The sequence below is a fragment of the Leptinotarsa decemlineata genome, unplaced genomic scaffold (genome assembly GCF_025532065.1).
Source record: "Leptinotarsa decemlineata unplaced genomic scaffold, Ldec_3_MD MMD2_P_RNA_scaffold_2, whole genome shotgun sequence".
NCBI lineage: Eukaryota > Metazoa > Arthropoda > Insecta > Coleoptera > Chrysomelidae > Leptinotarsa > Leptinotarsa decemlineata.
Genome location: NW_027412529.1, coordinates 5,214,936 through 5,230,564, shown reverse-complemented (window position 1 = coordinate 5,230,564; position 15,629 = coordinate 5,214,936). Strand labels below are relative to the sequence as shown.

General features: G+C 34.8%; 1 protein-coding gene across 1 annotated transcript in view; it reads right to left on the bottom strand.

Annotated features, from left to right (window-relative positions):
• fax (failed axon connections) overlaps positions 1 to 11,582 on the bottom strand; it is a 114,433-nt gene extending 102,851 nt beyond the window's left edge. Inside the window, 1 exon segment of the mRNA XM_074182122.1 lies at positions 11,098 to 11,582. Within this exon segment, the coding sequence (XP_074038223.1) occupies positions 11,098 to 11,394 (297 nt within the window). The 5' untranslated portion in view covers positions 11,395 to 11,582.
• Positions 11,583 to 15,629: the final 4,047 nt, after the last annotated feature.

Genomic DNA, 15,629 nt, shown 5'->3' with positions numbered 1-15,629 from the left:
AGCAGATATTTGTTGGTTCACAGATGGATCAAAAACACATTCAGCCTCTGGTGCAGGTGTTTTCAGTTACAAACCCAGGACAAAGATATCAACTTGCATGGGAACATATGCGACTGTATTTTAAGCGGAAATCTATACTATTGAATTGTGTGCGGAGAGATGGGGGGAATCCAACTCATAGAGAGTCAATAACATTATTCTCGGACAGTCAAGCAGCTTTGCAAGATCTTGGTTCCTAGCGAGCAACGTCTAAATTGGTTGCGAATTGCCAAAAACGCTCTCCTCAAAAAGAAGGCTTGACAAATTGTCTCTGATCTGGATTCCAGGCCAGTATGGCCAGACCATTTTTGCTGCAAGCAGCTTCATCGGACCAGAACCTGTCATTGGCATCGCTTAAGGTATTGCCAAACAAACATTGAACACCTGGATGGCAAGAAGAATTAAGGACTTCTGGCAAAATCTTCCAGGATTGGCTCACTCCAAGGCGTTCGTACACCCTTCGGAGCTTGAAACCAAACAGTTGTTGGACTACAGTAGGGATGAACTACGAGGTCAAACACTCCTCACAGGTCACTGTCGTCTGAATCATATGTAGACTCGGACTGTCGGAAGACAATGTGTGTCGCCTCTGTTTGGAAAATGATAAAACAGCAGAGCACACACTTTGTGCCTGCCCCGCTGAGGACCGAATCAGGTTTTCAGAGTTTGGCAGCGCCACACTCTTACCATCTGACCTGAAAGGTAACTCTCCATATAAATTAATCGGGTTCGTTAAGAAGCTGGGTTTATTTGATCGAGTTTGAACAGGTGTGGGCCACAATAACCCCTTGCGGGTGCGGTAGGGGTCGAATAGACCCACTCACTTTTTACCTAACCTAACCTATATTTAAATGTTCAAACTCAGATTCAGGGTTTGGTTGATTGGAGAGATTATTCGCACATTTCCATATTATTTCATTCGAGTTTTTATTTTCACTCATCATGTTTATTATATAATTTTTCATATTCATTTCATCACAACATACATATTTCTCACATTTAGGTTAAAGGTTTCGAATCTGAATTGAAGGGGTTATATTTTTCAGGAGTGATTAATTTTTGGGAAAGAAAGTTTTTGGCTTTCTACTACTCCATCTTGATACAAAAAAAGGATGAGGGAGTCTTCCAAAGAAAGGAATCTGTTTTGAACATTCAACACAGAAATCTCTTTTGCGGATTTCTGAAGCTTTTGTGACGTTGATCACACAAAAACAAATCATGAAAGAATTAATCCAATCATTATCTGCGGTCATGGACATTTTAACTACCGACGAATAGTATAAATCTGAACTATCGACGAAGCGGGTTTTAAAATAGAACCTTCCATCGCGAGTTCCTGATAATCGCCTCAATAAAATTGTACACTCCTCAATCTGCTTTATAAGTACCTGCCGGTTGTCTTGAGTTCATTAGCAAATCATCGTGGTTAGCCTTGCAGAGTTTGTTGCACTCGGCTATATCTAAATACACACAACACTGTGTTTGTGTCGAAGGTCTATTTTAATTTCCGTCCTAAGACTGATTGCATATCTCTATTATCTTCGTGTTATTGTCTTATTATACCGAGTGGTCCATTCACTGTTAAATTCTCCGACACGGTTTTCATCTATTTAGTCAGGCGAATTTTGAAACAGCTTAATATCAATAAGGCGTCTGGTCCTGATGAAGTGACTGTCATCGTACTTAAAAAGTGCGCAAATGAACTCGCACCAGTATTTTGCAGACTTTTCAAACTGTCTTAGAAGAAAGGAGTTTTTCCTTCTTGTTGGAAGATTGCTCGCGTTCAATCTATTCCAAAAAGGGCAAGAAACATCTTCCAAATAACTATAGACCAGTGTCGCTTTGCTATCAGTGATATCAAAAATCATGGAGAAAGCCGTAAACCACCATATCCTCAAATATTTGGAAGGCTTCAACATCTTGAGCGATCATCAATATGGCTTTCGGAAACAAAGATCAACAGGCGACCATATATCGTATATCACCCATATTTGGAATAACGCAATCGAGAAACATGGAGAGTCAAGAGCTGTTGCGCTTGATATTTCTAAGGCCTTTGACCGCGTGTGGCATGAAGGTTTGCTGGCCAAACTTTGATGCTATGGCTTGTCAGATCACTTCAACAATTAGCTTAACCTGTATGTAAGTAACTCTCAAGCTCGGGATCTGTATTTGACAGAATTATCAACATTATTGCTTGATCTATTCGCAGGCAGATGTCTCTGTACATAGGTAACCTCCTTGATATAATTCGAACTCACTTTACACGTATGTCTTCATTTGTAACAAGAATTTTTTTAACACGCTTTTATTAGCTTCACATCTATGCATGTATGTATGTTTGTTTGTTTGTAACTCTCAAGCTCGAGATCTGTATTTGACAGAATTATCGACATTATTGCTTGACCTATTCGCGGGCAGATGGTGCTGTACGTAACCTCCTTGATATAATTCGAACTCACATTACATGTATTTCTTCATTTGAAAAAAGTATTGTTATTCATTAACACGCGCGCCTGTTGCCCTAATGGGGAATGTTCCTCCTGACGAAAATCAAGTAGTTTTCATAAAAGAGCTCTAAAACAAAGCATTTTAAACTTATCATTTCAACCTTTTTCTTTAAAAAATTATTTAAATACTTAAAAAAGAGGAATGAAATAATGCATTCAACATTCAAAGGAATTCGTTTCTATTTCACCATTTGGCAACATCGATTAAAGCTAATAAAGGACAATGAATCTGTTACCTGTATGAGACAAACAAAGATGACATATTTCAGAGACGTGCTGTTCTATTTACTTATGTTCCGAGTTACGAGACATCCTGTAATATATGACGTTTTGTGCAACTAACCTATCTTCCTCTATATAAATGAATAACAAAACAACTTTTGTATGGGAAAGAAAGTTTTTGGCTTTCTACTATACATGAATGTATAGATCATGCAAAGGAGTAACTTTCAGATACAAACTGAAAGAAAGTCCTCCTGAAACAGCTACTTTCATATAAACATTGAATTACACGAAAGAAAATAATTCTTTCGAAACAAATACTTCTATATGAACACTGAATTATACAAAAGATACTTTTCTCTACTCAGTTTGTATTTCAAACATTTGTTGTGGAATAAGAATCAGATATCATTCACATGAGTTTTACTTTGAATGAATGGTAATAAATTGTACTCACATAGAACACTGTCACCCTCACTGGTATACACCGATGTTTCGCCTTAAGACACTTGCCCTAAGGCTCTTCAGTACCAAATTGGATAACATTATAGAAAATACACACACTTCATTCAAGTGTCTTGAGGCGAAACATCGGTGTATACCAGTGAGGGTGACAGTGTTCTATGTGAGTACAATTTATTACCATTCATCCAAAGCAGAACTCATGTGAATGATATCTGATTCTTATTCCACAACAAATGTTTGAAATACAAACTGAGTAGAGAAAAGTATCTTCTGTATAATTCAGTGTTCATATAGAAGTATTTGTTTCGAAAGAATTATTTTCTTTCGTGTAATTCAATGTTTATATCTACACATTCATGTATAGAGTTTCAAATTGATTACTTCCTTCCTTTCTTTGGAAGATGCTCTCATCCCTTTTTTTGTATCAGATGGAGTAGTAGAAAGCCAAAAACTTTCTTTCCCAAAAAATTAATCACTCCTAAAAATATAACCCCTTCAATTCAACTTTTGTATATGTGGCTTGTGGAGGTGGTATTGAACTATAATTTGTATTTTGCCTCAATTGTTGATTTATAAAGATAATTTTCCTCTTTTAAAGTAGAATATCTAGGTACGTATAAATTATTTCAACTTGCCAATATGTGAATTAGAAACAAATCCCTTACACAGATAGTATGTTTCAATGTATATAAGAATCTACATCTCAAGTTTGGTTTCGAGGGAAACAAACTATTACAAGCAACATCAGATTTGACCGAAATTCCTTTCTCAACCGTACGTGAAATAGTCAAAAACAAACCTTATGAACGCAAGACGCGATGTGACACGGGATCACCAAAACCTTTAGAAGCTCATCTACTGTAATCATTGAAAAAAACAATATACGAATGTAACAAAAGCAATGAGATTCCTACAACTGAAATCATAAGGAAGAAATTGAATTCTTTCGGCCATAACGTGAGCTGCTGTGACAAAACTCTTCAAAATTGGATAAAAAACTAGGATTTAGATTTAAAATAATAAACAAACGTCAAGCAGCTATGGAAAGCAGAAGAATAGTGGAACTGCGTAACAAATACTTAGAACAAATAACTAAATATAGACAAGAACAACAGCAAATTTTCTATTTGGACGAAACTTGGTATGACACTCACGACACAGGTACGAAAGGGTGGACTAATGGTTCGAGAATGTGAATAATTTTCCAAAATTTGATAAGAAGGTAATAGAGCTAGTTAAAGAAGAAATATCTAATATTACCGAAGAAGACTGGCAGAAAAGGATTGAAAAAGTGATTTTAGTTGAAAAAAGACTATATGGAGATTGGACACCTCCATATTAATGGTGGAAATAAATGCATTATTGATTTAAATGACGACAGTGATAGTATTAAAGGGGAACTGAACTATATCGTTTACTTGAACTATAACAATGATTTTTCGAGTTAATTTTAATTGACACTGCCAGTGACACCCCCCCTCAAGAATTCCGAAAGAAAATTACCAGTAAGCATGGTTGTTTTGCAAGCCCCTTTTTTAAGCTAATTCGACTGGGCTATAAACAACCCTGAGCTAATTCGTCGCGGCTATAAACTACCCTAACCTATTGACTTCATGATTCAATGAAAAAATAACAATAAATATACTGACAAATGTGTTTTCTATTCAAATAAAATCTTGCGTTGATTTTGTATCATCCTTCAGTAGGCAATCATCTCTACATTTGCTACTTCAATTCTAAGCTTTCGAATCTCACACAAAGCCGCCTCAAGACACCGACATCTTGAATTTCAACGCACAAAACATTCGTGTTTCATATCAAGTTGCATCCCGGCGTCGCTTCCACGAAGATCCGAAGCAATTGCTTCATTTAATACAACGGCAACAAACACTCGAGGTTATAATAAACAGTTTTTCCAACGCCAGCTATACACCGAAAGAATGCTGATGTGTTAAAACATCTGCCGGTCGACGAGATAAAAAACGCCTGCTCGTCTCAACACCAACAAAATCAACAAAAATATATCCAAGATGCCAGAATGTAACGAACGCAGGGAATTCTTTTGAAATTGAAAGATCTCGAGGAGCGGTAAAAAGTAACAAATGAGCGAGTGATGCTCGTAAATACTTCGCCAACTACTCTCGAACAAAATTTTCAAATTAGTTTTAATTAGCGAGCATGTTTTCTTTGGATTAATTCAAGTTTGAAGAGCTGAATCAGGGAGTGGCAAATTACTTGATGGAAATGAGTACAGGCAATCAACGGAAGTTTCAGTAGCGCCTCTGACAAAAACAGTGTTATATAATAATAATTAATGGAATCCAGCGAGCTGTAACATATTTGTAAATATTACTTCTGTAAACTCCATTTCCGTGAGCAGCAGAGGAGCAAATCATTTTCAAGTGGCGGTAACAAAGTAACAAAGTAACATAGTAACCTAACCTAACCTAACTTTCTTCGAAAGCTTCTGATAATTCATCTTCCATATTCTCTGTTTCACTATCATTGTCGTCATTTAAACCAATAATGAAAGTATTTCCACCTAATATGGAAGTGTCCAATCTCTATTTAGTCTTTTTTAACTAAAATTACTGTTTTAATCCTTTTCTGCCAGTCTTCTTCGGTAATATCAGATAATTCTCCTTTAATTACCTAGCTCTATTACGTTCTTATCAAATTTTGGAAAATTATTTTTACGCCTGATGCTTTGTTTCAATTTTCCCCAAATCAACCCGATGGGATTGAAAACACAAAAAAAGGGGGGAAGTCTCAATATGGTGTGTCCATACTTTTCAGCAATACTCTCAAGGGCATACACTTTTTCAAATGTTTTTGTCTGTAAAACTTCAAGTAGTTCGTTCTTGGTATAGTTATCTTCAATATACAAATTGTTATCCATTAAAAAACTTTGTATTTCATCTTTCCTAGAATTTTTATTCGGTACTTTAACGAGCCCTCGCGAATGATAGGAAGCGTTGCCAAAAACTATTACACTATTCGCATCTAAATTTGGGATCAATGTGTTTTCAAACCATTCCTAGAAAATATTAGCTTCCATGTTCTTATGATAGTCAACATTGCAGTTTTTGTCCACATAATTTCAAAGAATTCGGAACCCATCCTTTGCTTTCTCCGCAATGCACAATGATTAGTCGCGATCCTTTGTTAGTAGGCAAGTTAGGCGTTTCACATTCTCGAACCATCAGTCCACTCTTTCGTAACTGTGTCGTGAGTGTCATACCAAGTTTTGTCCAAATAGAAAATTTGCCGTTGTTCTTGTCTATATTTAGATATTTGTTCTAAGTATTTGTTACGCAATTCCACTATTCTTCTGCTTCCCATAACTACTTAACGTTTGTTCATTATTTTAAATCTAAATCCTACTTTCTTTATCCAATTCTAAAGAGTTTTATCACAGCAGCTCACGTTATGGCCGAAAGTATTCAATTTATTCTTTATGATTTCAGTTGTAGGAATCTCATTGCTTTTGTAACAGTCGTATATATTTTTTAATGATTTTAACAGATGAACATCTAAAGATTTTGGTAATCCTGTATCACATCGCGTCTTGCGTTTATAAGGTTTGTTTTTGACTATTTTACGTACAGTTGAGAAAGGAATTTCGGTCAAATCCTATGTTGCTTGTAATAGTTGTTTCCCTCAAAACCAAATTTGAGAAGTAGATTCTTATATACATTGAAACATACTCTGTGTTTCAATATTCAAATTCATCCGAATCCGATTCACTGGTATCTCTTTTCGCATTGTTCACCATCGCTATTGGAATCACTATACTAGAAAAAGTCTGCTTTGTTATCACACTCGTTATTACGCCACATTTTAAACAGATAACAAAAATTTTAAGTAATTATAACTGCACCAATATCGAATTTTAACACTAAAACCGCGATCAGTTCCTGAACTGAACACGACGGCGATAACGATCCCCGCAAATTTTCGTGTTCTTTGAAATTTTAGATTACATGTCCGTTTTTGACTTACAGGGGAGGTCAAGTTTTTGTTGTAACGCCCTGTACATAAAAGAGTATAAATCTAAAATTTCACTTACAAAAAAGATTAAATATGAATAATTACACTTCGGTGACGAGCAGGTCCTCGATAACACCTTTCTAAAAAATAATGGATGATATTTTATTACGTGGGCATCTCGTATAGTTGACGATTCAAGTTTCATAAGTTGTTTGATCTCTAACGAGATATTTAATAAATACGTGTTAATAATTCTCACATTATCATTAACATAAGTTTCAACATTTCAATTTTAATCAGAATTTAACTAGGGCGACTGTGCTGACTTAATATCAAGATAGCAAAGCTATACCCCTTATAAAAAAGAAGGAGCACGAAAATTATTCAAATAATAATATATTATTAACTGTACCGCAAGTGGCCTTGCTAACTTTCAAGAGGTGATTTGGTTTGAAACGTCATTTTCAACAAAAACTTGAAATGTACGAAATCATTCATTCTGAGTCTTATTTTGCGCTTACATTTCCAGTAAGTGAATAGCAAAAAAATATATGAAGTGAAGAATCAAATATGCTCTTTTGGCTATCAATAGATTTTCTCCATCTACATTTTTTTTTATTTTACGATTGGCTCTATACTTTTAAATTAGATTTTCTGTTCAGTTGTCAACAACACGAAAAAAAATGAAAATACTCCACGAAAAAGATTGATATCTTTTGAAATATTTACAGTTTCCTCAATAATAATTTTGAACATTGGGATACCACAATTTGTGAATTTATCCTTTTAACTGCAACCTTTTTGCAGTGCAGGTAAACAGCGTCCCACTTCATTTCCTTGGTTTTTACATTCAGATATCTTACTATTGTTTGGATGTGTACCTACAACAGTCTAGGTACAAAAATGAGTGCCCTCAACTACTGATGGAAATAACATTGTCTCTTTATGAACACTTGCAGATACCTGCCCTGCCAAAGTTCATACCTCTCCTAAACTTTTGTGAAAGTTTCACCAGAGAATGGAATACAAATATTTTTATAACAGTAGAAACTTACTAAATATTTCTACAGAAAGAAAAAACCCTCAAATATGATTCATGCATTACTGCAACTGAAAATGTTTATAAATATGAATAATTTAATAAAAAGTTTTGTGGGAATCATATTTTCGTGTCTAAGTGAATGGATTTCCTCCCCTTTCTGAACTTCTGGTTTTAAGAATTCAATGCATGCAACATGTATCGAATTCATTTTGACTGAACAAAGATTGTGGAATAATGAACTTGAGATGAATCTTTCAGGCTAGCAGAATCGATTCGGAAATCTAAATTTATTTGTATGCCATGTTATGGTGGAAACATACAGCCTAAATTATCATTAGCAGTATCACTAAGAGGTTGAATTATTTCGTTCGCATTGATTCAACATTACATTAGAGTAGGTCAACTTTCATCTTAACGATGTCAATGTTAATTTTTCGACATTTTGCGCATTACCTATTCTGCGCAAATTTCAAAGTAATCTTTTGTTCTGTCGTTTGATGTCAACACTAGCAGATATATCTGATATATCTATTTGAGCGATTATGAATTTGTTATTCATTGTTGCTGTTCACCAGAAATCTTCAATATTCGAGAAAACTATATTTTAGTACTCTCAGATTCAAATTATTGTCAAAAATCGGGCGTCAATATGACGTGGCATAGCGAATACGCATGCGCAGATATTCTTTAACTATGTTGCAAGCAATGCGATTATTAAAGTAAATGTAATGTTGATTTAATGCTAATTTGAATTTGGCTACATGTTTCCGGACCTCTTGAAAATATTTTTAGGTTCCCTTTCTGGCAAATTTTCTTCAGAGCCGGTTCTTTTGTAATCATCAAATGCCGCTGTTTTTAATTTTTTTAATATTCTAAAACAACGTTAGATTTTCTCAAGAAGAAATTTCTTACCGCTATTATGCCCATCTAATAAAGTGATATTTAATAAGAATTATTGATTATTGAACTCTTTTCGAGTGATATTTCATGGAAATAAATCTATGTTTCAGTTCATGAATGAGAAAAAAAAACATTACACAAAAATGTGTAGAGTTAACTTTGCAGATTTTTTTAAAGGAAATTTATTCCAAGCAATCGGCTACTTTTCCTTGTATTGGCATCAGTTTTGATTGAGTAAGTAGACAAATTTCAATTCAGTTCTGAACATTTTTCTGTATTCTGAAACTTAAGAATATAAAAAAGGTAATAAAAATATTAGGAAACGAATGATTTTGTGAAAATACATTCAAATTCTGATGTAACTTAAGCCATATCTAATTATTATAGACAGAATGAGTTAGTAGATTCGGTTAGATTAGATTTGATCACTAGCAGCGCTCAAAGTAAGCATTCTCAGGTTACTTGGTGAAGTTAGATTACTTGGTAAAGTTAGATTAGTTATAGTACAATAAAATCCACAATAAATACATATTTTCGATAAACGGACAGCAAAAAATGTGAGAAAACGGTAGATATATAAAATTAGTCTGAAATGAAGGCTAAAAAATACAATGTGGTTTTGCTAACTCAAAAATTTTTTCTTTGTAAAATATATTTCTGTCAAAATAACAATTAAAATAATGTTTTATCAGAAAAAACCTTCATAAATATGTCTCCGACATCAAGTCGTCTGTTTTCAAATTTGTCCAAAAAGGATGAGGAGTTGAAAACAATTGTTTTCACCTGAAACATCGAAGTACACCTAGAGAATGACAGTTTTCATGAAAGAAATTTTATTGATACTCTTTAATATGTTACAGTGTGTAGCATTCTTGAAAATAATATCTGTTTCAATTCCATTATAAATGTTTGTAGTGAAAGCCACAATAAACCCTTGCGGGTTGCGGTGTAGGCCGAATAGATCCACTCACTTTTGAACTAAAAGCTGAATGAGAAAAACTAATTTTCGTGTGATACAATGTTCATATATTAGAAAGTACTTACCTAGTTGTTTTATATAGATTTTTTTCCGGTTTGTATTCGAAAGAAACTTCTGGGCATGATCTACAGTTCTTTGTGAATAGTTTTTATTGAATAATTCAGTTACTATCTCCCTCTCCTCGGAAGTTTTCCAATAGAAAGTCAAAAGGCTTTTTTCTAAAAGACTGATCTTTCCTGAATAAATATTCCCTTTTCAAGTAAGTCTTTTCAGTAATTTGCATTTTCCGACATTTTTTCCATACTAAGTAACTCGGTGAGTTTGTTGCTGCTGGTAATTTTAAAATGTTTTCAACAGACGGTTGAAGATGAGGCCTTCTTTCAGGGTCAACATTCAAATAAAATGTTCGAGAAAATATTCTCTTTAAAAAAATTACAGCATAGGTATTTAGAACACAAAAAGATAAGTTTCCACCAAATATTGTGAAAAACAAAACAATTTCAATTATTTTTTTTCTCTTCCAAGCACACTATTTTTTATTTAACCAGTTTCAATATTGTTGATTTTTTATTTTTCTAACAGGCCCCTGCACAGGTCTATAAGATGACTAATAATTTCAAAGGGAGTGACTTCGGTACAATGACACGCCCTTGAATTATCATCTGAACAAAAACCAACTTTAGCATGGTTTCAGATGGAAAATAAAATATAGAAAATAATATATATTCTGGCAAATAAACTGCATTTTGTCATAAATTTCACTTGATCCTTTGAAAAGTACTCTTTCAACAAATCTGGATAACCATGAAATTATTGGAGCTGTCACAATGGCCGACCAGTCCATGCAAATGCACGGATCAACCCCTACAGAAGACCCTCACGTCTACATTATAGATTTTACAAACAAAATCAACGGTCATTCCCAATCGATATCCAATATCATTACTCACCTCGTATTTGACTCCAGCCAGTCTTAACCAGGTTTCCGCTTTGAGACAATAGGGCGAAAGAGACGGCAACAGGGGGGTACGCGAAAATTGATACAAATATACGACTTCCTTTTCGAAGTTGGCCTTGTGAACGGCGACTTTCGGGGGCGCGGGGGCTTTTTCTTTGGCCGATACGGGCGCGTCGCCGGCATTTTCCTGCTTACCGGCGGCCTCCTCCGCTTTGGCTTCGGCCGCGGATTCTTCCTTGAGTTCTTTGGTTTCGGTCGCGGGGACGTTATTCTCAACTTCGGTGGCCATGATCGCCTTTGTCGGTTTTATAAGAGCGAGAGAACACACAACAAAACACTCGACGACACAGAACACAACGACTACGACGAACAGATATGAATCGAATCTACCCTGCAAGCGTACTCAACCGACACAAGACAAGAACAAAGTCAAGCTGGCGAACTGCGCGAGAGAATCGAGGACGGCGGCGGGCGAGTCGAGCAGTGACGTCACTCTTCGGCTGGAGACGCGAGCACGCGAGAGCCGCTTTCACCCCACCCGCGCTTTGTTACCATGCACATGCACCGAGCCCCACCCTTGTGCATCTCTTGTCGCCTCTGTTCGGTGGACGTTGACCTAAGTTGCGTACAGGGTTTCCCAATGAAAGCTACACCCTGAAAGTAGAAACTCGGAAAAGATATTATGATTCAGAGGAAAATTCAGCTCCAATAGTAATATTTGGCCAATGCAAATGGTTTTTGGGCAGAAAATGTTAATGACAGCAGAATAATAGTTATTGAAGACAGAAAGTTTAACTCTTTGAGGGAAAAACAACTTGAATTCGATCCAAGATATGAGAAGGGATGAAATGGGGTGAATTCAAAACTGAGGACACACTATAAAAACACACCTTTGTCTATTTTCCATGATAGTTTTATAAAACTATCATGGAAAATAGACAAAGGTGTGTTTTTATAGTGTATCCTCAGTGAACATGAATTTCCACAAAATAAACAAGTCGTCAAATCAAAGAAGTGAATTCAAAAGATAGAATATAGATTTTTCGCGATTTCCACAGAGATTGAACCTCCCATTCGAACAAAGTTCAAGATAAAAGTTCTAGGTAATGAAAAGATCCATATCTTTTGAGGGAACAAATTGGAACATTGGAAAAACCAGTTTTTTTTTTGTTTTAAATTTCCCCTCCCACCTTCTTCTTGTTTTCTACAAAACTTGTGGAAACTTATCATTTCATGTCCCAAATATGCCACAATTTTTCAATGAAACTATTCTCTTTCAAAAAAGAAATTACTGGAAACAATCATTTTACGATTGCTTTCTTTCTTTCTTTCTTTAGAAGATTCCCACATTTTTTGTATGAAGATGGGGAAGTAGAAAGTCAAAACCTTCATTTCCCAAAAATTAATATTTTCTGAAAATATACCCCTTTCGATTTAAACAAGATTCCTATGGCTGGGATTTAATCAAATAAGCGAATGAATGTTTTCACATACTGTCATCGATCACGTGAGTAGATTGAACTCATTCGTGACAAAGTCGTAATTTTAGGACTGAATCGAGTGCTTCTTCTTATAATGTTATCCAGATTTGGTGCTGAAGAGGCGCCAAGGAAAGTGTTGAAACATCGGATGTCCACCAGTGAGGATGACAGTATTCCATGTAAGTGAAATTTTGCCTTTTTCATAAACTATATTGTGTAGGAATCCTGTGAACGATATCTGTTCCAATTCCATAACGAATGTTTTTGGTGTAATTCAGTGTTCATTTAAAAGTATTTGTTTCGAAAGTATTTTTCTTTCGTGTCATTAAATGTTTATATGAAAGTAGCTGTTTCGAGAGGGCTTAAATTTCTTCCAGTTTGTGTCTGAAAGTTATTTCTTTCCATGATCTACACATCTTTGTGTAGAGCAAATGATTTGAAATTGATTGTTGCCTTCCTTTGGAAGATTCCCACATTTTTGTATGAAGATGGAGAGGAAGAAAGCCAATACCTTTATTTCCTTTACCCTTCGTGATTGGTTTGACCATTTTCTTATGCGTGTGATAAGAAAAAACAGTCCTTTTCTACTATGGCCACCACAGTCTCCGGATTTAACTTTATTGTGTATGTTAATACGTGAAAATAGGAAACTAACTTTAATATAAAGTTATACACACACTGACAATCAACAACTTCAACTATTGTAACTATCCAGTAAATTGACAACTACAAACTATTCAAAATCAGACATTATATACAGTATCACAAATAATGAATTAATAATTCAACAGTTCCGATGGAAAGTAGCTTTTTCAGGTGATTTACTTGAAAAAGTAGCTTTTTCAAGTAAATCACTTGAAAAAGCTACTCAATTGAAAAAGCTACTGTGCTAGCGAAACATGTTGTGATATATTTTTCAAATAATATTTGTGGAGATCAAATCGTGAGGTGTAGTTTTTGAGATTGTTTATTTTATGTAATACTATGATATGTTATGTTATGTTGTTATGTTATGTTGTTGTTATAAGTTATGTTATGTTTTGTTATGTCGATTAGTGCTAATCGACAGATTTAACTGGCTAATTGATAGTTCAAATTGTCGAATTTATGGCTAATCCATTGTTTGAACTGTTGCCATCATAGGTTTTCATGGAAATCGTGATAAACCATTTTCTACACCTAGAATTCACTCTATTTCATAGTCCGTACCTTGGATCGACCTAATTTATTATCATGTTGTATTTTCTACCATTTCTAACAATTTTTATGCTGTTATTAACCATTTTTAATGTTTCACCTTACTGATAGGATTCTACACTTGTCTAATACGTTTCTACGATAATTTCAATGTACATTTTGCTCTAGTCAAAATATATCAAAAGTGACTTCATGTCGCATTGGAAAAACCGTCATTTGTCACGAGAAAAACTGTCGAGGATTGTTAGCTCTGATATCATCATTTCAGGGCAATATTCACTTTAGTCTCTTTGGAAATGAGAGTAATAAATTACTGTCGAGTAGCTATTCCATAGGCGTATCTACGACGGTGTGGAAGAGCCACATATGTTTTCCATATGAAATTAATCAAATTTCGAAAATGTCGAACACCAATGTATTACAGACTGTAACTGACATTCAACTGTAACTTACAGGTGGATAATGAGAGAAATTGGATCAGATATCATTCAAAGGATTGCTACACAATACAGTAAATGGAAGAGGTAAAATGTCACTTACATGGAACACTCTTATCCTGACTGGTGGACTTTCGATGTTTCGTCGTAAGTCATTTGTCTTATCGCCCCTTCAGCACCAAAACTGAATAACATTATAAGAATGAGCACTCGATTAATTCATAAAATTACGACTTTATGTCACGAATGAGTTCAATCTACTCATGTCATCAATTTACATAAATTGATGTATGCGCATTCTTTTATCATCCAAACTGTACATGACATTTTGTGTAAACATTGTTTCACCTTACAACACGGTGGTTAGGTTAGTTTGATCTTCCTCTTGAAGATGATCACTTGGTGATCGAAACACGTGCCGAGGTGTTGAAATAACGTATTGGTGTTGGGAAAAAACTCCAGTAATATTCATTATTACACCAAAGTTTCCAAACAGTACATCACAAGTACAGTGGTTAACAGAAACTATTAACTAAGTTCGCAAGGGACTTCAACCTTTGACATAAATTAACACTACTAAGGAAAAGTGCAAAAACTTTAAAGAACATTATGAGTTATTGCAACAGCAATGACTGTCACAATTGGTGACAAAAAATAAAGAAAGATTTCACAACAAGTAACGTGGATATTGATAATCGAGACGTTATTTTTTGCTGGTGTTGGATACTTAACATTCCTGATGTTAATTTGTGGATATTATACATATTCTGATTCATGCAATGAAGATGTTTCGCTGATTTCTGGAGATAAAGCAAAATATTCTCTACGATACGAAGGATAATGTGGATCCAATTTGTTTGTTGAAAAATGGCCATTGTCTAATATGATATAATATGATTTGAAATCTCTGAAAAAACAAAAAAAAAATTAAAAATTAAAATGGATAGCTGAAAATAACACTTATATTGATCAATAAACCGTGAAATGAAATTACAATAAACTAAAAATAATCAAAAAAATTTAAAAAATTAAAAATTGAACAAATAAAAATTAAAAACAAAGTTACTTCACGGCGTTTCGATTGTTAGAATTCACAATCGACTTCGGGTGATGACTGGGCTATTCCCCCGAGAGATGACTATTCATAGGTCATTCGAGCGTTTTCACCTATCCCCTCTTCCCTCTCCCGCCTCACCGGTTTAGTGGGAGTTGACCGTTTTTCCGGTTGATTAATGATTTTCATATATTGTGTATCTCTCCGCTAGCTTGGCTGAATATATCGTTGGACAACATATATGCAGCTTCTTTGAACTTCCTCTCAAACCAGTGTTCCTCCCTGTGGATGATCTCAGCTTGTGAATACTTAATGTTATGTTGATGAGTCTAAACATGCTCTTCTATTCCAGATT